We start from the raw sequence: 20,488 nt of genomic DNA on the forward strand, positions 1-20,488 counted from the left end.
ACTTTGACATCTGATCTCTTTAAAGAAAAGGAAACTTCTCAAAGCTATGTAGCAGTGTTTATAGTGTATGAAATTTAGTTTGATAGTTGTAAATTATTAATCTTAACAGATACATGCCATGATAACTAACATGCTTACTTTTCTTCAATGCATGTGAACCTACAGTGCTGAAGAGACCACTACTACAGTATCACTAAAAAACAACAACAAAAGATTTGTTACATATATACATATATACATACCCATATCATCAATGCTTATATAGAAACTCTTCTCTTCTTACCTGAAACACGTGCTTCACCTGTTTGGGCACTAGCTAGAGCATTTCCAGAGGAACAAACAAGAAAGAGCTGGCACTCCAGTTATGTGTGAGTTGAGAATTTAGATGTCGTTCAAAAACGTGAACTGAATGTTGAGTGGGAAACACTTTGTGCGGAAAAATGTTAGGAAGAGTGGTGCTAAAATTGTTCTAAATTAAGGATTGTGTGTTGTGGGGAACATTCAGTACAAGAGGGAAGCTGTTTAATGTGTCACTTGCTCCTAGTAGCTTCATGGTGTTAGTAATTAGCAAACTGCCCTGGAATCAAAGGTTTGGTATTTTAGTTTGATTAGCATTCCATTATTTATTTGAAATACGCAGTGTTGGCTGAAATTGGGTGAAAATACCTTTTGAAGACATAGTCTCTGAGCCTTAAAAATAGTGGATATCGACAGTACTGTAAGATGCACTGCCAGCACAGTTGATACTTTTCATTCCAGTGCAGACAGTCACATTTTCTAAGACAGATTTAGAAATCAGCTGATTAAACTGTAACAACTGTTTCATTTATGGAATGAAAAACTGAAGCATTTCTCCTTGAGAACAAACTTTGTTTTGAAAGGTTGTCTTTGTAATTGGGGTGTTTCTAGAAGCACCCCTGGGAGAAGCTGCCTGAGGAACTGCTTTACCAGGTTGAACCAGATGTTTTTTCTCTGTAAATGTATTGTACATATTTTCCTTACAATGTCTCCATTGGTTGAATGGGTAATCTCTGTAGTAATATTTTAGGTACCTGTTGGATTTTTAAAGGCAGACTATTTATTTTCAAATTTGCTGCTATAACTGAAAACCTGATAACTAGTCCTGTTGACTGTGCCTTTCATCACTGTTTCTCTGTGCCACAACCGTTCATGTGTATTTGAGATAAAGAAGTTTAAAAAGCCATGTTGAATTCAAGACTCCTAATACAAATAAACAGGTAAAAACTTCATGGGTACCAAGCTTTTTTTATTATTAGTTTTGCTCAACACTGATATAATAATAGTTTACTGGTACTGTTTTCAGTTAGAAAACAGGCGTGGATTTGATATGTGGGTTTTGGAAAGTCTTTTAAAAAAGAAAAGCAGGCTGGTGTTAAGACTGTGATTGTCAGTGTCACGCAGGTGTTCCCTCAGACCCTGAGTATGCTACTATACAGTCCCTGGAGTAAGAGTAGCCTCCGGGGACCTCTTCGATCTACTGTATTTTGTTTGTTGGGTAATTTTTTTTTTTTTTTTTTTTGCGTGAACAGTGGCTGTTAATGATATTTGGAGCCTGTAGTGCAGTGATTCCTATTTGAATTACAAGTAGAGGCTTTTGAAGGTTACACTAGGATCCTGTGACTTATATAAAAGTTTAAAATGCAGCCCATTAGAAATGGGGCTGGACTTGGTACCTTGTCAGTAACGGTGGGGGAGGGGAGAAGGGGAAACATTATTACCATGTTCTCCAAATGGATACTTTCAAAAATAATTCATATTAAAAAGCTTTACCTTTCTCTTTTCCGCATGCCCTTAGTACTTTGCATATATTCTCTGTGCAGAATAAAATACATGCTTTAGTTTAAAAAATATTTATTATAGAAATGTACATTTAATTAGTTTTAAGGAATGTACTAGATAACGGTGTTAGCATATATATTTCTTCAAATTTGCAAACTTTACACCTTTAAGATATCTACAATGATAGTTTATTTACAAGTTTCACAAAAAATCACCACCTCACCAATACTGTTGACGCACCTAAGACGTAAGAGGCTCCCTGTTTCACTTCACTCTGTACTTGTAGAAGGAGCACAGTGTGTGGGTGAAGTTCCAGCCCAGCGCTAGTGACAGTCCGTAGAGCAGGATGAGAGGTGCAAACGGGTAAAGAAGAATCACTGTGTTTTTCAGAAACGGCAGTGCTGGAAAAGGAGCAAACCCACATGCGTTGGTGGGAAAAGTAAAGGACTAGTAAATGAGCGTTCTGGAAGACGGCTTCCCCCACAGCACGACGGGCCGAGCAGGCAACACATACTGTGAATCTTACTGAAGCATCTTATTGACGATGCTATATTGCAGCCAGAGCAATATTACTACTCCTCTGTGTTGTTTCCTTCTCATTCATGGCTGTGAAGAAACCGAGCAGAGGTTTCTCAGCACAGAGGCTGAAGGAGAAGCAAATCCAGGACTGAGGTTAAGAGTGAGGGTCAAACATCACCAATATTAATGGACGCAGTGGTGAATTGAAACCTGTGATGCTTCAGAAGCCTCCCATCCTAACGTACCAACAGAGATGGATGATGTTATAGGAAAAGACCCAACTCTCAGCTGTTTGCGATTTCCCAACGGGGGAAAGCATTACACGTCCACTTTGAGAAGGTGAGATCTCAACTAGTATCCCAGACTTTAGGAAAGAACTGAAACTCTCACATATAAAATCCACCCTCAGATATCCGTGTTTGTTTCTTGCTCATGGCTTGGTTAGTGGGTCCCTACCCCATGCATTCTAACCTAAATATTTCTCATACAAGTAGTCCTCAAACTGAAACTGAGCTGTGCTCAAAGAATCTTCTAAATCACAGGGAGTTACCAGGAGAGTGATGCAAAATCCACTTTGAGAAACCATAACGTGGCAGCGTGCTAATGACATTTTAAAACTTTCTCAAAACGTGAAAAGTCATTAGAAGCCTGAATATAACATGTCACAAACATTTCCCCTGAACTAGAGAAAGGACTCCCAATGCCCCAAACAAGGTATTACAATGTGGGTGGCAGGGGCGTTTCAGTGGTTCCTGGCAAAGCCAAGGGGACGAGCGTGGGAAGCTCTCACCGTTGGAGCCAGTCACATGTGAGTTCAAGTGGCTTGTTTTTACAGTAAGAGCCTGATCCTCTAGAGTGACAAGAAAGGAAGGGCTAAGAATATAATGCTAACAAATCATAAGTAAGGTCTCTAGGTCTAATCTAACTCTGTTTAGTAGTGATTGTTTCTTAACATACATGAAGAATACTGTCAATATGGTTCTCATTCATACTATGAAAAACGAATCGACAGCAGGATATAACAATGAATTCACAAACGTCCTGAGCTCAGCAGAAGCTGGGCCCGATCTCCTGCGATTATCTACAGAACCTCTCATCCCTAAGCTTCCCCAGTCCAGCAGGTGGCCTGGCACCTGGCCTTAGGCCCAGACTGCTGAGCAGGCACTGCTGCCGTTGACGCGTAACCACCTCTGCACCCCTGGGCGCTCCCCTGCTCCTGAGCCCCACGATCTCCCTGTTGACAGGTGAACTTTGTGTACTGTGGCTTGGGTACAGTATATGAATTGTGAGCAGGGTTCATCTATTTTAAACACAGATGTTTACAAAATAAAGAGTATTTCAAAGCTCCCCCAGTCCACAATCATAAAACAGAAAATGAGGCAAAGGTTTTAAACATGCTCACACCTTGGACCCAACCCTTTCCTCACTCTGACTGCCGGTAACCCAGAACCCAAAAGCCTCGGAGAAAAGGAAGAGGAAACTGAGTGGGTTTCCTGCCAGTAACTTGGACAGCATCAATATGGTTTAACATGGTTCCTTGAAATTATAAAATTTGTTATATACCAGCTATGCCACCTGCTAGCTGCGTGACCATGGGTAAGTTACTTAATCTCTCTGTGCCTGTTTCCTCATTTGAAAAATGGGGACAAGTAAAGCTGTACCATGTATCTGTAAAGATTAAATGGGAGAATTCCTAAAACACCTGGGACAGTGCCTGTAAGAGCTCCATGAAAGTAAGCTAATTGAATTACTGCTGCAACTTTTCCCCTCCCTGTTGTGTTGTCAATCAACCAAAAAACGCAATTACTTACCACTGTATCCTAGGAAAGTTACGTAGATGTAGTAGCCAACTGCAACCAACCATAAGGTATTTCCAACTAAATATCCAATAAATGTGTCCGTTAGGATGACATCTGCGGAAGAGACGCATACAATGAATCTCTTTTCAGTGGGTACAATGAAGACTTTTTGATAATGTGTTGAGAAGTAACTGCTACTTACGGTTGATGAAAAAAAGCTGGATAAAATGCAGAATGACGAGGAGAGGGTAAAAAGCGTTCAGATGCACATCGAAGGCATAGCCCCACTCCACATCATAGTCTCTGCTCTGCCGTTTCACTAAATACTTGTTAGAGATAAACCTGAAAAGTTAACATTTATTTCATAGTACAATGAAATTAATTATGAATATTTACCGACTACCTTCTATGTCCCAAGCTTTATTCTGGACATTTGGAGATACAGCGGTAAACCAAACAAATTTCTGCCTTCAATCTCGGGGAGTAGTCTGACAACAATACAAATAGCTGTCAGATGGTCCCATGGAGAAAAACAGAGCAGTACAGAAAGACAGAGAATACAAAGTTGAAATGTTACATATGATGATGGTCATGAGAGAGTGACATCTGGGTAAAGTCCCAAGGGCAGTGATGGGAATCCCCCGGGGCAGAGCATTCCAGGCGGAGGGGAGTCCAAGCACAGAGGTGGTGGGGGGTACAGGGAGGTGGCAGAGGGCCCAGCAGGCTTGAGGAATGCGGGAGGGGCGCAGAGTGCCTGGGACAAGTGAGAAGATACACAGGAAATGGAATCCGAAAACAAACGGGAGCCGGACCTTATAGAGCCTGTGGCCACTGTCAGACCTTTGGGCTTTTACTCTTGGTGGAATAAGAAGTCACTGTGGAGTTCTAAGAACGTCCGACTTACTGTACTGACAGGGTTCCTCTGGCTGCCGGTCTGAGAACAGACTCTGGGGACAAGAGTGGAAGCAGAGAGGCAGATGGGAGGCTGCTGCAAGCAGGAGATGAACAGGGTGGCAGCAGCGGAGGTGCTGCCATGGGGATATATTACCGCTGGAAGGCAGAACCAATAGGACTAGATGTACTAGATAGACTAGTGCTAGACCTGAGTGCTAGGGTACAAAAAAAAAAGATCAGTCAAGGACGACTGAGAGATTCTGGCCTTAAACAAACGGAAGACTGAGGTGCGAGGTGGGGATGCCTGTCAGTCTGGAGTAAGAGGTAGAGAAGGTCTAGAGTTTAGAGGAGAGGTCCAAACTGCGGATATAACCTCATCAGTGTGTAGATGATATTAAAAGCCACGAACCCAAATGTGATCACCCAAAGAGTGAACGCAGAGAACAGTCCAAGGCCTAGGACCTGGGTCTCCCCGTGGAAAGGTCAGGGAGTCAGGAGGAACCAGTAAGGAGTGAGGGGCCAACGGTGTCTCCGGCCACAGGAACAATCACTCAGCTGGTGTCTCTGTTCCACAGCGTGGCCTAATCGTTCCGTTAAATGACGAACGAATGAGAAGACAGACATCCAGGTAACAGAAAGACAGATTGTCAAAGGAAAAGAACAATAAAGATCATTGTATTATAAACACAGCTGTGGAAATTCAATGGACTCTTCCACATGTGATTTCATTTTGAGGATACCGTTAAGAAAATGCTATGTCTAGTGGAAATAAAAATAGAAAAAAAAAGGAAACGAGGGAGAAGGTGTTACAGTACTAAAAAAGCAATCCTGTACTCAGTTACCTGAAAGCGGCAAGACAATAGTGCTCTGATCGAGCAAACAGGCTCACCAGAACACCTTCCACTTGAGCTGAGAACCTGTGCCATTCAAATGAATGGAATAAGCATCTAGCCCACTACTCAAGTTCCCACTCTGGGGTCCTGCTACTGCCCCTACCTCTCTGCTTAGCCCCTGAATGGTTGCTTTCCAGGCTTCCGGCCTCCTTCCGAGTCCCACCCCTAGAACACAGACACGCCTTCTGAGAGAGCTCAAAGACAGCTGTCGTGCTCCTCTCCCACCTCCGTATTAATAATGCCAGTCATGTCTTCATCTCGGCCAGACTGTTGCAGCTTCCTAGTCACTTACCCCAGGGGCCAATGAACCTTCACTTCACTATCAACAAACCTCCTGAACTCAACATGTCCAACATGGAATGCTTCACTTGCACCGGCCACTGACTGCTGAGCCCCAAACTCCCAGGCCATCCCAGAGGCCCCGGGTCCTGCTCTTCCCTCCCCTCATCTACTTCTGTGACACCGCAGCAGCCCTGGCCTCCTCTGCTCCAGTGCAGACCCCACGACTGTATCCAGCCTAGCCACTCTCTCCAGCTCCTCCGTCTCCACTGCCATAGAGAGGATCTTTCCTGAAGTGTGAACTGGATTGCATTTCTGACTTCAAAGCCTCCAAGCTCCCCACCGCTCCCCCTCCCTCCTACTCCCACATGCAGCCTATGAGCTGAAGTCCAGTTCTTTTCTCTAAATTGCATTTAGGGCCAACTTCTCTATTCCCATCTCCTTCGCAGCCATGCAGTGCCCCCTATGCTCCCATACCTGGCACGCTGTTCCACACCTCTCTGCCTTCACACTTGGTGCCAGGAATCAGCTACCGCATCTGCCCAAATGCCTCCTCATGCTGGCTTCTGTGGCACCCCTGGCGTGACTGGAGTCACGCATGATTTCTATTTCTGGTTCTTCACACGATTCACAGCACAATGTAGGTTCTCAAAAATATACTGAGTCCTTCTCCAATGAACTCAAACTATGATACAGACTCACACTAAAGGTACTAAACTCCCGGCTTCTGTGACCCTCCAGATCGCAGAACCGCAATGCATTCAAGGCAGAATGCCGGCTACAAACTATTTGTCTGAAAGCCTTATTTATTGAAATTTTTTCACCTAGCATGTTTCCCTTGGATATCTTGATAATGAGTATGTGACTTACGCTGGTTAGCAGTATTCTTTTTAGGCCAGATTTTAGAATCTTAGGTTAATGATGCATTGCATTTTCCAACTACCTAGCACATACAAGACCTGTACTGGACTAGTCATAAATTACAAAGCAAAATAACAGGTTGGTATCATCAGAGGTTAGCGTCTCAGAATCTTGCTTAAAATGTTAACAGCTACCATTTATTGAGCACAGACTATATGCCAAGTGCTTTTCATACCACAATCTTTTCAAATACCTCATAAATAGATAATCAACTCCATCTTCCAAAAGAGAAGACTGGAGCTAAGAAGTACACAGTAAATGACTGAGCTGGCATTTGAACCCAGGTCTCTCTGTGACTCAGGTTCCAGTGTTTTCTCTGATACACGACCACCACCACCACCGGGCCCCTGCTGAGCTCACCCACACATCCACCCCTTCCGCCAGCCCCACAGGAGCACTGATCAGGGAGAAGGCTGAAAAACCAAACACCAGATTTATACTCAGTATACTACTGTTGGTACAGCAAACCCAGACAAAGTCAGACTGAGAACCCAGTCAATAAAACCCACGTGTTTGGCTCAGAAGAAAGACACCAAAATTTTAACCAAAACAATCCTTTTTCAGGTGTACTTCATTTCATGTCAAAGATGCAAAGTAAGATTCCATAATATAACCCTCTGCATCTTATAACTCTGGAAGTGACCCACTGGCAAAGGCAGAATAGTGTACCGTCATCCAGACAGCTTAAGCAGAACTGGCTAACTGCATATTTTTGCAAAATCAAAATTTTTGTTAATACGACACAATCATTACTTCAATTCACTTATTTGCTGTGCTTTGACACAGCAGACCATCCCCTTAGAGTATTTTCTGATGTAGGTACCAACACAGGAGGACAAGGTATATTAATCCTGGCAGCCTAAATCGATGCTTTCAGTTCATCTATCTTGTTTCAATTTCCATCAGCTACTCTCTGAAGCAAGCAAATGGAGGCTCTACAGCAGCATCTGAAGAACCAAAGTTAACCGTACTTACCACATTAAGGTTGATATGAGAAGGCCGACGCCTACACAGTCTATGAATACAACCCAAAGGAGCAGCTTTATCGTCTCAAAAAATCCCATGTCCAGCACAAAGCCAAATCCTATAGTGGACACTGAAAGAAAGATTTACAAGATGTATTCAGGCACTCTGCTAGATTCTAGGGGTACAGGGCATGGTCTCTGCCTTTCAGATGCCCACTCTAGTGTGGGAGACAGGTACGTAAACCCCAAAGGTGTGTTAAATGTAACTGATTAAGAAATGCAGACCACCTTGGAACACAGAACTACCACTGAGATATCTGAAGTTTACTGAGGAGGCCCCCATCCGTCTGTGGTTCACCAGGGTAGCCCCAGCATTCAGAACACAGCAGCACTCACACCCTAAAGACGGCTCAGACCCTTTCACTGCACTATTGAACTAAAAGCAGTTTCTCAAGTTCACATTGGTACTTTCAGAACTCTCATTCTGGACTGGCCTGATGGTGAAATGCAATTTCCAACCTCGGGAGTCCTTTTTCACAGTAAGTTTGCATTTGGGTATCAATTTATTTGTCATGGTAGTTAAAAGACATGGAGTGACTCTGTCCTCTGCTTTTGAAAGTTCTGAGGAAACAGTTGACTCTGGCACCTGCTTGGGACTTTTAAAATCAGGAAGAATACCACCTTCTTCCCTGTGAGGAGATTTCTGAGGCTTCAGAGAGGAAGAAAACAGCTGCAGAGATCCCCAAATTGTGACCCACAACATGCTGATAACAAAAGATTCTCCAAATGACAAGCCCAACCCGAAACGCTCATTTATTCTTCAACTCTCCTGCAGACAGACACTTACCACAGAGCCAGAGACTTAACAGGACCAAGAAAGCAGGGTCATCTCTGGCCCACTGATCCTTTGTCTGCTTCCGGTAATGAAAGTTTCTATAAACTCTCTGTGGGGAAGTGAACAGGTAGAGCATCTGCCAGGCAGCAAACTCAAAGTCCATCTGCCGGAAACGAAAAAGCCTCCTCAGGTATTTGTAGCGTTTTGCTCCAGCTGTGTGTCTGGCCGCATCCCTGGAACTCAATACCCCGTTCCCCTGCACTGGGGAATTCACTGAAGTACTCGGTAACATCTTCCTAGATGGACGAAGAAAAAAAATTCTATTCCAAGTCATCGAAGAAACGGTCAGCTACTAGCACCCCTCTTGTGAGTTATGAGAGAAGTCACCTTACATGTCGGCTCCAATCCCTGCGTAGAGTCAGGGCTCAAAAGCGAGTGGAGTTGGTTCTGAGGCTGCAGAAATGATCACTGCACTTCAGGCAAGGGCTACCCCACGCCCTTCTGAACCTTCATAAGAACACTTTCATAGGGTCCACATTTCCCCCCCACTTCACTTCCCTCAATCCTCAGCTTCCCCCTTCCCCCCCACTCCCCGGCAGGAGCAGTGATACTGATGGAGCCAAAATTTGCACTCAGGCAGTCTGGCTCAAAACTCCACCTGTCATGTGGGCTCTCGACCATCAAGACCTTAAGAGAAAGCCTTTGCTGAAGTCAAACTGAAACGATGTTCCCGACGAGGTAAAATAAATGGCCTATCTCACAGGTCCATCAGCGCATGACCAGCAAGCAACTCGTTCATGACTATGTGATGTAAAAACAAAGCAGAACTCAAATGCAGTGTTTTACTTCCTGACTAGTTCAGCAGCGGAACGACAGCGTGGGAGTTCTGGTCCAACCAGTCTGAAGCCAGGGGAGCGCCGGTCACCGTCCGGCCCCCACACCCCGCCCCGGCAGCCCAGTGTCTGGCTCCACTCCCCAGGCCTCCTCCGGGACGCCGGCGGCGCTTCCCGGGCCCTACGGCTCCCCGCCGGCCCGGGGCCTCGGGTAGGGCGGCCAGATTTAGCATAAAAACACAGGACGCCCAGTTACAACTGAATCTCAGATACAAGAGTAATTTTTAATATCAGCAGGTTCGAAACACTGCGTGGGACATACGCATACGAAAACATTCTTTGCTGGTATCAGAAATTCAACTGTAACCAGCCCCACTGAATGTGTCTGGCAGCCCTGCCGCAGGCCGAGCACCCGAACCCGGGCGCGGTCACTCCAGGGCCGGGTGACGTGGGGCCGCGAGTTGCTGTTGGAAACGGCCCCCGGGTGAGCCCGAGTCGCGCGCAGACAGGGCGGTCGGCAGGCCTCACCTGGAGCCCCGCGGCGGCCTCCACCGGCTCCAAACTGACCCGCCACCGCCGCACAGCTTCCGAGCCCAGCTGCCGCGGGGCCAACTTCCCTCCCAACAACGTCGTCGGCGCTGGGGGCGCGGCGCGGCGCGTCACGTGACCCACTTCCGCCGCGCGCTCGGCCTCCCGGGCCCCGAGGTCCGCCCCGCGCCCGCCGGAAGTGGTGGCTGCGGCTTCCGGTTCCGCCCGCCGCGGCGTCGCTGGCGTCCTGTCAAGTCGGGGCCGTCGCGGAGTGGAGCGGGTCTGGATAGCAGCTGGCGAAAGGCACAGTCATGCCCCGCTATTACGAGGACAAGCCGGAGGGCGGCGCGTGCGCGGGCTTGAAGGAGGACCTTGGCACGTGCCTGCTGCAGTCGGACTGCGTGCTCCAGGTAGCGCGGCCGGGCGCTCGGGTGACCGACGCCCGAAGCGGGGAGGCGGGGCCGGCGGAGGGCTCTCGGCCGGCCGCGGTGATAGTCAAGAGAAGTGCCTCGGAGTTCGCCGTCCTGGGTGTCGAACGCAGCTCCAACTTAATGAATTTGGGCGCATCCACTGTCAGAGCCTCATTTCCCAGGTGGTGTGAAATTGGAGAGAAGGGTGCCGCCCCGTTGGGTTTTTGTAAAGGTTAAACCATTTCGGGTCGAGAAACATTCCGCTGCCACTCTGCTAGGTTCTGGAGGCATAAAGGAGAATAAGAAAGGTTTCTTGAGCCCTAGAAAATAAGAATCAGTAAATTAGCAGGTAATTACATGAACCTGGCACACTGTATTGCCTAGTAAATTCTCCTTTCTGTGTTCAGTGGTGGCTGAATAGATTCTCTGCCTTCCCTGTGTTGGTTTGAACGTGTTGCTGAGTTGAGTTCTGTGCATTCCTGCGTAAGTTGTAAATGAGGCAGCTCTTTATTTTCGCCACTTGGTATCTTGCTCCCCCTACCGTGGATCTTGTGGTTTTACGTGCTGTGATGGGAGCTATTGCTCTCCTGTTTTTCCCTCACTACAGCCCCAGGTCTTCTCAGGAGCCAATGTGAATGCAGAGAGGTTCAAAGTCGACTGGGGAACCTGGGTTCTGGCCTTGAACCCAACCAAAGCACAAGTACCTTTTCTGCTCACCAACGCCTGATGAGAGGGCAATCCGTTGGGTGCAATTATTTTTGCTTTCGGAGATGTAATTTCAGAAAGTTGCCTTTATTTCAAAGAAAACTACGCGAAAATGGACATCAGCCATGAGGCTATATTGGTGTTTCTGCTGATTCATGTTTTACATTTGGTTCACTGTTTTTGGCAAGGGTTGTGTAAGCATTGAGTAAATACTTGTTTTATGAGTAGAGGAGCAAAATGCCTCGGGCACCCAGTGGAGAGCAACTGATTTTGCTTGAGAATTTGGAAACTTCTCACAGGAGGAGGTAACATTTGCTTTGAGTGTTAAAGGATGAGTAGTAGTTTATCAAGTAAAGGAGTGGAGGCTGTAGTGTTTGTGGGGAGAATCTGAAAGAACACGTGCAGAATCATGGAGATGTGGCAGGCCCACGAGAAGCTGGTGCCCTGCTAGGCTGGAGGAAGGGGAATGTGCCGGAAGGCTTGAGAGGACGGTTGCCATGGGTGACGGGTGTCACAGTGAGCAGCTCCGGCACAGAGTAGGACTGAGGAAAGAAACTCTGGAAGTGGAAGAGAATACTGGTGGCAAGGAGAACACCAAATTGGTTTTTTGCAGTGATTGATTTAGCAAACATTTGAGTGCCAGGTCTGATTGAGGGGACATACAGATGAATGGGACACATTGTAGAATTGGATCTCTGGGAAGCTCGGAAGGTGTAGGCAGACGTAATGACCCGGACACATTGCACGGATGTTGCTTTCCCCCACTGAGTATGTGGCCTTTTTGTTGCTGAATTTGGTCAACTAGGAAAACGTGGTGTTTTCATATAAAGAGTCTCTTAAATAGAAGTGCATTGACAGATTGTGTTAAATTCATCCTGAATGGTCACTTCAACTGGACTATAAAATGGCAATACTGAGGCAAAACATTGAGTTATGCAAATCCAGGCGGATATCCTACCTTCTCGGATGGTGTCACCGGCAGCTCTAGCCCACCCCTCCCCACTAGGAACTCAAGACCAAGGGGAGTTCTGCTGAGGTATATGCCTGCTGTGTATGGCCACCTCAGCTCCTTGAATAAAGAAATTAATCTGATCTTTTGGCAGATGATGCTATAGTCTCTCCTTGCCAATCTTTAACCCACCTGCAAAGCTGCTAGACTTTACTTTAGGGAGGAATTAAACATAAAATACTTAGTTCTGGGGCTGCACTGAGAGATAGCCAAAGAACTGTAGGGGCTCAGAGAAACTCAGGGTAATGGTGAAAAGGATGTAAACTCTGGTGGGGCTGGAGAAGAGAAACAAGGAAAAAGCAGATTCAAAAGGCATCTCTTGGACAAACTTCTTAGGATTCTGACTTCTGGGAGTTGAAACTGTGCCCAAGGAACTCAATTACAAGTTATCTCCCTTGTGTCTCTTAACAGCTTCCAGACCTACTGACTTTTCATCAGAATCACCTGGAGATGGAGGTGGAGAGCTTAAAAGTACAGATTCCACTGCTCTCCCCATCTCCCTTGTAAATTAAAAGTGTCTCAGGTTGATTCTTGGATACAGCCATGTTTGGGAATCACCAGTCTTGACCTCAGAAGGCAAATAAGCTTGGGAGTGTCTTAGTTGGGTTATAGGTTCAGACGAATATTACGGAGACCCAGAATAACAGTGGCTTAAAAGAGAGAGTTCTCTATCTTGTTTGCCTATAAGTAGGGTCTAGTCTGATCCTCTCTGTCTTCCATGGACCTAAGCACTGTTGATTGGTGGTGTCAGGTGCTGTGATGGGAGTTAGGATGTTACTCTCCCACTCATGGTCCAGGACTGCCTTGCTTCCACATCATCAGGCCTGGTAACATGGGGGAGGAAAGTGGGACAAGCCACTTTCCATTACAGACCAACCTAGAAGTTTTACATTTCAGTTCCCTGCATATTCCATTGGCTAGAACTTAGTCACATGACCATACCCAGCTGCAAGGTGGCTGGGAAATCTAGCTCAGCCATATGCCCCACTCAAAAGGAAGAGTGAATATTAAGGGGGCAATTAGCAATCTGCCATTAGGGGTGGAGGTGGAGGAAGATGAAGTAATATTTCTCTCTTAAGTGTAGTATCTAGATGGATCTTCCCGGTAGGCAGTTGGCAGTATGGGTTGAAAGCTTGTGAAAAAGATGGCATCTCAGATACGGTTTGGGGAAGCATCAGTTTATAAATTACAGTCTTTTTTTTTTTGAAATTATAGTCCCCTTGTTATTTATTTATTTATTTTTTTGAGGTACATGGACCTCTCACTGCTGTGGCCTCTCCCATTGCGGAGCACAGGCTCCAGATGCACAGGCTCAGCGGCCATGGCTCACAGGCCCAGCCGCTCCGCGGCATGTGGGATCTTCCCGGACCGGGGCACGAACCTGTGTCCCCTGCATCAGCAGGTGGACTTTCAACCACTGTGCCACCAGGGAAGCCCCAGTCTATTGTATAGTCTTTTATCTCTATGTTGTTCATGTGGGCAACCTCATTACAGAGTTTGAGGGAGGAACATTATAGTGCAGAGAAGCTTGCTACTCTGTTCTGGCTCACTTTTGAGATTCACTGATGTAGATGACAATTCAAATCTAGGGTCCAACAGACAAAGTCTGGAATGTGGCCAGGATTCCTGGGGATCAGGAATGCCGTAGATGTGGTACCCTGTAGCTTTTTTCACAGTAAAAACTAGGAGTGTGACTGCAACTTGCAAAATAAAGGTTTTGGAGAGTGATTGCAGTGGTGGAGTCGGGGTGTCAAAATTTGCTTGAGGGGAAATCCTTGATAATGAAGAGCAGGTGAAATTTAAGTTACACCAGAGCTTTCTACTTAAGTAGCGCTCTAGCCGACCTCATTAACATCTTTCTGAAATGTTGAGAACCAGCACTAAAGCTGTTCAGACTTTAGGGCACCTAATTGGGGCTGTTTGAGCGTTTAAAGTTAACATGGAACAGGGTCATTTTTACTCTCAGACAAAATTGCTTGATTCACTTTGCATTGGAATTCACTTCGAGTTGGAAGATTTCACGATCTTCCTTTATATCGTGAAGCACTGCATAAAGGTAAAGTTTATGAGTAGTATATGATTTATTATTTCTTTAACAGTAATAAAATGTAAGGTTTTGATTTTTTTCCCTTGTGAATTGCAAGTTAGTTTAATGTCATTAAACCTCAGGTGATTCAGAAAATTCAAGTTCAGTCTCCTTTTTCCAGATGTTGTTTTATGCATTTACAGTCCTGGGAAACAGGAACCCCCTCAGCACCTTTCCCACCCCCTCCCCCCTCCCCGTTACCTCCCCCACTTTGTGACTTGCTCACACTGCCAGTGAACATTAGCATGTGTATACCTTCTCCTGCCTGCTGTTTGAAGCTCTGTGTAGACAGGAATATCTTGTATTTACTTTTTAACCTCCTGCTAAACTGATGTAGGACAGTTCTGAATTTTTTTTTTAATAAATTAGTCCTTGTGAGTGTTTAGTTACTAGATAAATTAGTAGGGTAGGGGGTTCAAAAAGAAATTTTGCAGTGGTTAAATTTTAATCTTGCTTCTTTGAGTTGTAAAATACACTTTCTGTAGATGCTTTTGTGTCCAATATATTTAAGTGCCTTTGTGTTCAATTTATGGCAGAAAATTTGTTCAAAATATTTTAAGATAATGAAGATATGATAATGAAGTCATTTCTATCCCATGTTTACCTACTAAAATACTACTAAATTTTAGCTCTTAATCTAGTTTTGCAGTTACTTTGTCAAGTGTGATTTTTAAAGTCTTACTTGTTAAGAGTCAGAAATAAGCACTTCCCTTGTGAATGTGTTTTTGTAGCACTGTCCTGTCTTGATGGCAGAAAGGGAATGGTTTAATCCATTTTTCTTAAGCTCTTATGAGCTTTCACTGCTTAAAGACCAGTTAATTTCACACTGGGCCCAGGCAGATCTTCCCTTCCAAGTATATATAAATTCTGTTAAAATCTCACTCTCCTCTTCAAATTCTTACTCAGTGAGCTTCTCAGAATAGAGAGCTTGACTGTGGCAGTAGGGGGTGGGAAAACACAGAGATGTGTTGGAGATAAACTTGCTTGCATTAAAACGATATTGTAATTGGAGACTTTAAAGCCACTTGATACTACCTCCCAGAACAAACCCTCCCATTCACCACTACAGCATTCCTGATCTCTCACGTGCACACCCTCTCTCCCTCCCTCCCCCTCCCTACCTCCCTCTCTCTCTCCCTTTCTCCCGTTCCTCCCCTCTCTCTCTCCTTCTCCCTCCCTCTCTCCCCCACTTCCTCCCCCTCTTTCTCTCCCCCCTTCCTCCCTCCCTCTCTCTCCCCCCTTCCCTTTTTCTCTCTCCCTCCCTATCCCTCCTTCCCTCTCTCTCTCTCCCTCCCTCGGTCCCTCCCTCTCTCTCTCCCCCTTCCTCCCTCTCTCTCCCTCTCTCTCCCTTTCTCTCCCCCTTTCCTCCCCCTCTCTTTCTCCCTCCCTCCCTCCCTCTCTCCCCCTTCCTCCGTCTCTCTTCCCCCTCCTCCCTCTCTCTCTCCCTCTCTCCCCCCTTCCTTTCCATCTCTCCCTCCCTCTCCCCCTCCCTCCCTCCCTCCTTCTCCCTCCCTCCTTCTCCCTCCCTCCCTCTCTCTCCCCCCTCCCCCCTTCCTCCCTCTCTCTCCCTCTCTCTTTCTGTGTCACACACACTACTTTCTTCTCTGTCTTTAGGACTTCTTGAGTGTGAAAGTTTTAAAAACCCTGAAGAAACCCTGTTACTACTTTCACCTTTACTCTTTCCCTTTCTTACACATAAGGAGGTGAAGATAACAGTTTCTAGATTTTTATATAAACATTTTAAAGAAAAGTATCCCATGGAAACCAGCGTTTTCAAAAATTCAAGGGCACCCTTAAAGTGCCCCAAAATTATTTTACATATTTTTTCATTCTGTCCTTTTTTCTTAAGTACCAACAGTCAAAATGAATTATGAATTATTTCTTATATTATTGTTTTCTGCTTTTCCTTAACTTTTTAAAAAAGAACTATTTCCAGAAGGACAGTTATTTTGTACTTTGTGAGAAAATTTTTCAGGTATTTATATTGTTTTATGTGTCATAGGAAGGAAAATCCCCTCGGCAGTGTCTGAAGGAAGGAAACTGCAAAGCTTTGAAATACTCATTTTTTGAGTGTAAAAGATCAGTGGTAAGTAGCTAACGATTTTTAAAAGCTTATGATAGAAATTAGCTCTGTGGAGTTAAATATGTGAGTGACTTAGTAATTATAAATAGGTTGCAGTGATATCACTTGGAAAAAAGGATGTATTTTTTCTTGCCCAGTGAATTAACGTGAGGTGGCATTCATGCACACCCACAGCTGATTGTTCCCTTATTGCTGTTATGCTAACCACAGCAGCTAAACTTCATGGATTTTTGAAAGAGAGAGTTCAGTCTTGGCAGGTGTAGATGGGGCACAGTTGATGTTGGTCACTGTGTATGTGGGTCATTTGGCAGCTACACACAGACCCATAATGTGGGGTCTACGGTGCGTGCACTGTGCCTTACATGTTGGTGTGATTAGGAGAAGATGTTGGTGTCTGTGTTTGAATTTGTAGAGTGAGGGATTGTGGAAAGACAGCCTAAGAGGACATTACAAATCTCATGGTTTCTACTCTAGTGTTCTTTGATTCCAAAGATCTACAAAGATCTTTGGAATAGAAACCAGGAGCCTTCTCTTTGTGAAAAGAAAATACGAAATCAGAAAAATGGACATCCCTCTAAAGACAGCAGTAACTTGGACTTGAACCTGCTTTTGTTTGTTGAGGGACAGCACTCAGATCCCTTCCCTTTTGTTGATAGGAGAAGCAGAAGAGTACAGGATATTATGATCTGGGAGGCCAGACAAGAACTTGAGCATGTTTGCTAACTAACCAGATACTGGGAGGTGTAAAGTTAGATTAAATTTAGCCATGCTCTCTTTCTTTTCTCAAGTGACACAGTTCTTTGCCATATTTTCCCATCATTTAATGTAAGAAAAGAGGATTTTCTTGCCTTCTCTCACATAGTTTTGTTACCCATGTAAGATGCAAGCCTTTAGATCTTTCAAGAATGTCAGATCATGTTTAAATAATTGAGAAGTTATAAAGAACAGTTACTGTAAAAGGTGATGAGTTGTCCTTTTTAATCGTAATGATTGAATTTGTAATAAACTCCCTGTAATTCGTGGCCTGAACATCAGTCTTTGATCTCCAAAGAACTTTAAGAAATCAGAACATGTAAAAATTTTCCACAATTTATCTACCTTCTGCAGAAATTTGTAACCATCTTGAATAAAAAGTAAACGTGCGGGGCTTCCCTGGTGGCGCAGTGGTTGAGAGTCCGCCTGCCAATGCAGGGGACATGGGTTCGTGCCCTGGTCCGGGAAGATCCCACATGCTGTGGAGCGGCTGGGCCCGTGAGCCATGGCTGCTGAGCCTGCGCATTGCAGCCTGTGCTCCACAATGGGAGAGGCCACAGCAGTGAGAGGCCTGCGTACCACAAAAAAAAAAAAAAAAAAAAAGTAAACGTGCTTCTGACCATTTCAAGTATCAGTACAAGGCAGAGCTTCACTCATGCTTTTGGACTCCAGAAAGAGCAGTATAGGGAACTTTTTAGCAGACTTAGAGATTCTTGCAGCCTTTAAGACGGTGACTCACTGTTAGTCTTCCAGCACAGTGGAGTTGCCTCACACTTAACTGATGGAACTTACGCACTCTTGGCAAAAACCTGAAACAAAATAATTTAAATTGTGCTGGTAATTTTGCTTAATATTTCAAACAGTGAGTGTATGACCCAGAGTGAAGGTGAGATGGTGAGTTTGAATCGGCTCTTCCCTCTTAATATAAGCTGCTCATCATCCTGATCATGATTCCCATGTTTGAAGATTATTTATTTTTTGAAAATGTGGCTCTTAGCTACTTTATCTAGCGCTCAGATGAAGAAATAGCAGTCTGTCCCACACTGGCTGTGTTGTCCTCATTAATAGGGTTTAACTCTAAAATAATTCCTTCCTATGGAATTTCTAGGAAGTGGTATTGACTGTCTATGCAATTTTGCCTTCTCTATTGACTAGTGACCCTTCGCACTACCACACCACCCTTAAGAAGTGGCTGCATGTGAGGCTTAAGTGAAAGAACACAGAATTGACCTGTGAGTAGTAATTTAAGGACTTTTAATACTAAAGTGTCAGTAACATTGTTCAAGGCTCTTTCCTCTTTTCAGTTACTATTTAAAGATTTAAAAAACACTTGAATATTAACCCAAACAAAACCTAATTAGAAAGTCAAGTTTGTTTGAAGAACAACATACATTGAGTGTACTTCAGAGAAAAAGATAAATGAAATTTGGACTCAAGAAGAAAATCCTTATTGTGACCTTAAATGGAACTTTCGTTTTTAACACCATCTTTTTTCCCCCCCTTGGGAGCTGTGACCATTGCCTTTTTGAGTGTGCTGGAAACTGGTTTACTTCTCTCATATAGTGACACCCGTTACCAAATCTGTGTTTAATTATGGTGTCCAGAATATTATTTAATTGTATATTTATTTTCAGTTGGATGCCAGATCAAGATTCAGGGGAAGAAAAGGATATTGATACTACTATGTTGAAACCAAGATGAAAACAACAAAGGATTTTCTCTGTCATTAAAACAGAGAAGCCAAAATAAGAAACATACTTTTTGTTACATCTGTTCGGTTGGAGCAGTTTCTTCCTCCATGGAACACTGAAGAAAATGGATGAGTATGTATGAAGTAAATGCTTCCCTTGCTCTAAGTTATTTTTAGAAGAAAAATTTAATTGAATAGTTATGAGCTAAGAACATACTAGATGTGTTTTAAGAATTGTTCTGAAGCACAGAGAATGGAAAGATTGTTATTTTCAAACTTGACTTCTCAACCAAATGACACAGTTTGTACATCCTTCGTGAATATTGTGAAGGCCACTAACGGGACTGTTAAAATCAACATGGTGCCTGGTGAGAAAACGTCTATCTTGAAAGTTTAGGATAAAACTTTCTTTTATTCAGTCTGTACTGTTTAGTTCTAAAATAAATTGTGTTTGATTCCTTGGAGAAGAAATGCTTCCCTTGCACTGAATCACTGAAGTAACAACCTCAAAACATTCATATCACTCATTAGGCATAGCTGGATCCAGAGCCTGGGGTTATGCTGCCAGGGCTCCTTGCCTCCATCTCTTGACTGTTTTTCTCTGCTTCCTGACCTCGTTTTTAGGCTGGCCCTCTCTACATAATGGGAAAGAGGCCAGTGTCTGCTCAAAGCACACATCCTTAAGGTCTGTGACCCAAAAAGAAGAGAGATAACCTCCTTTTCTAGGGTCCACTAATCAGACCCTACAAAAGGATTCTTCTGTGGAACACCTGCCCCTGAATTAGACCTGTAGTCCCTGTGGAAAAAGGGATGGGACCCCACGATCTTGGCCAGGCCTGGGTCTTATGCACTGTATTTGGTAACTCATGTCAGAATCTCATTCAATGAATGCTGGGCTTTATCCTAAAAGGAAAGAAGGATTCAGAGCCAGTAGGTATTGACTATAGAAGGCAAGACTGAAAACCATGAAATGCTTGTAAAAGGTTAGAATCATGTAATTTTATTCCAGTCACATAATACAGTAGAGCCAGATGTGAATCCAAGTTTCCAGTTTTTTTTTTTTCAGTATTGAAGAATAATGGAAGGACCCATAGCTTCTTCATAGACCTGCAGTTCACTGGAGTTAAAGCAATCAAGGTATTCTGTAGTTCATTTGCTTTCTTAAAGGTTCACCTAAAGTTGTGAGAACTCCACATCAGCACTGATCCTTGTTGCAGAAATTCACTGAGGTCTGTTGTATATACTAACTGGGAAAGGGAAAAGGATAGATTTTTTCAATACCTCTTGTATAGCTGTTTAAGTGCTACAACTTTTATTAAAAGTTAAGTTTGATAAGAAACTCAAATTATTTTATAGAACCCTATCTTTTTCTTAGTCACAGCTTTATTGAGAGCTTCATTGGAAGAAATTCAAATACCATAAAATTCACCCTTAAAGTATACAATTTCAGTGTTTGTTTTGTTTTTGTTTTTTTTAATAGTCACAG

General features: G+C 44.2%; 2 protein-coding genes across 2 annotated transcripts; one reads left to right on the forward strand and one right to left on the reverse strand.

Annotated features, from left to right (window-relative positions):
• Nucleotides 1-1,246: 1,246 nt before the first annotated feature.
• Nucleotides 1,247-10,347, reverse strand: UNC50 (unc-50 inner nuclear membrane RNA binding protein). The gene is made up of 6 exons (XM_065891300.1): nt 10,267-10,347; nt 8,918-9,201; nt 8,081-8,201; nt 4,321-4,460; nt 4,131-4,232; nt 1,247-2,201 (listed from the first exon to the last, which is right to left on the reverse strand). The coding sequence occupies exons 2-6, from the start codon at nt 9,195-9,197 to the stop codon at nt 2,065-2,067; spliced, it is 780 nt and encodes a 259-aa protein (XP_065747372.1). The 5' UTR covers nt 9,198-9,201; nt 10,267-10,347; the 3' UTR covers nt 1,247-2,064.
• A 230-nt stretch (nt 10,348-10,577) lies between these two features.
• Nucleotides 10,578-18,988, forward strand: COA5 (cytochrome c oxidase assembly factor 5). The gene is made up of 3 exons (XM_065891667.1): nt 10,578-10,676; nt 16,479-16,562; nt 18,947-18,988. Exons 1-3 carry the CDS (start codon nt 10,578-10,580, stop codon nt 18,986-18,988), a joined length of 225 nt encoding a protein of 74 aa, XP_065747739.1.
• Nucleotides 18,989-20,488: the final 1,500 nt, after the last annotated feature.

The sequence above is a fragment of the Phocoena phocoena genome, chromosome 14 (genome assembly GCF_963924675.1).
Source record: "Phocoena phocoena chromosome 14, mPhoPho1.1, whole genome shotgun sequence".
NCBI lineage: Eukaryota > Metazoa > Chordata > Mammalia > Artiodactyla > Phocoenidae > Phocoena > Phocoena phocoena.

Coding starts and splice junctions, on each gene's coding strand:
- UNC50 (XM_065891300.1), bottom strand. CDS start 9,197: ATGTTACCGAGTACTTCAGTGAATTCCCCAGTGCAGGGGAACGGGGTA. Junction 4,233..4,320: donor CCAGCTTTTTTTCATCAACC/GTAAGTAGCAGT, acceptor TCTCTTCCGCAG/ATGTCATCCTAACGGACACA. Junction 2,202..4,130: donor AACTTTCCTAGGATACAGTG/GTAAGTAATTGC, acceptor CTCCTTTTCCAG/CACTGCCGTTTCTGAAAAAC.
- COA5 (XM_065891667.1), top strand. CDS start 10,578: ATGCCCCGCTATTACGAGGACAAGCCGGAGGGCGGCGCGTGCGCGGGC. Junction 10,677..16,478: donor AGTCGGACTGCGTGCTCCAG/GTAGCGCGGCCG, acceptor TATGTGTCATAG/GAAGGAAAATCCCCTCGGCA. Junction 16,563..18,946: donor TTGAGTGTAAAAGATCAGTG/GTAAGTAGCTAA, acceptor ATTTATTTTCAG/TTGGATGCCAGATCAAGATT.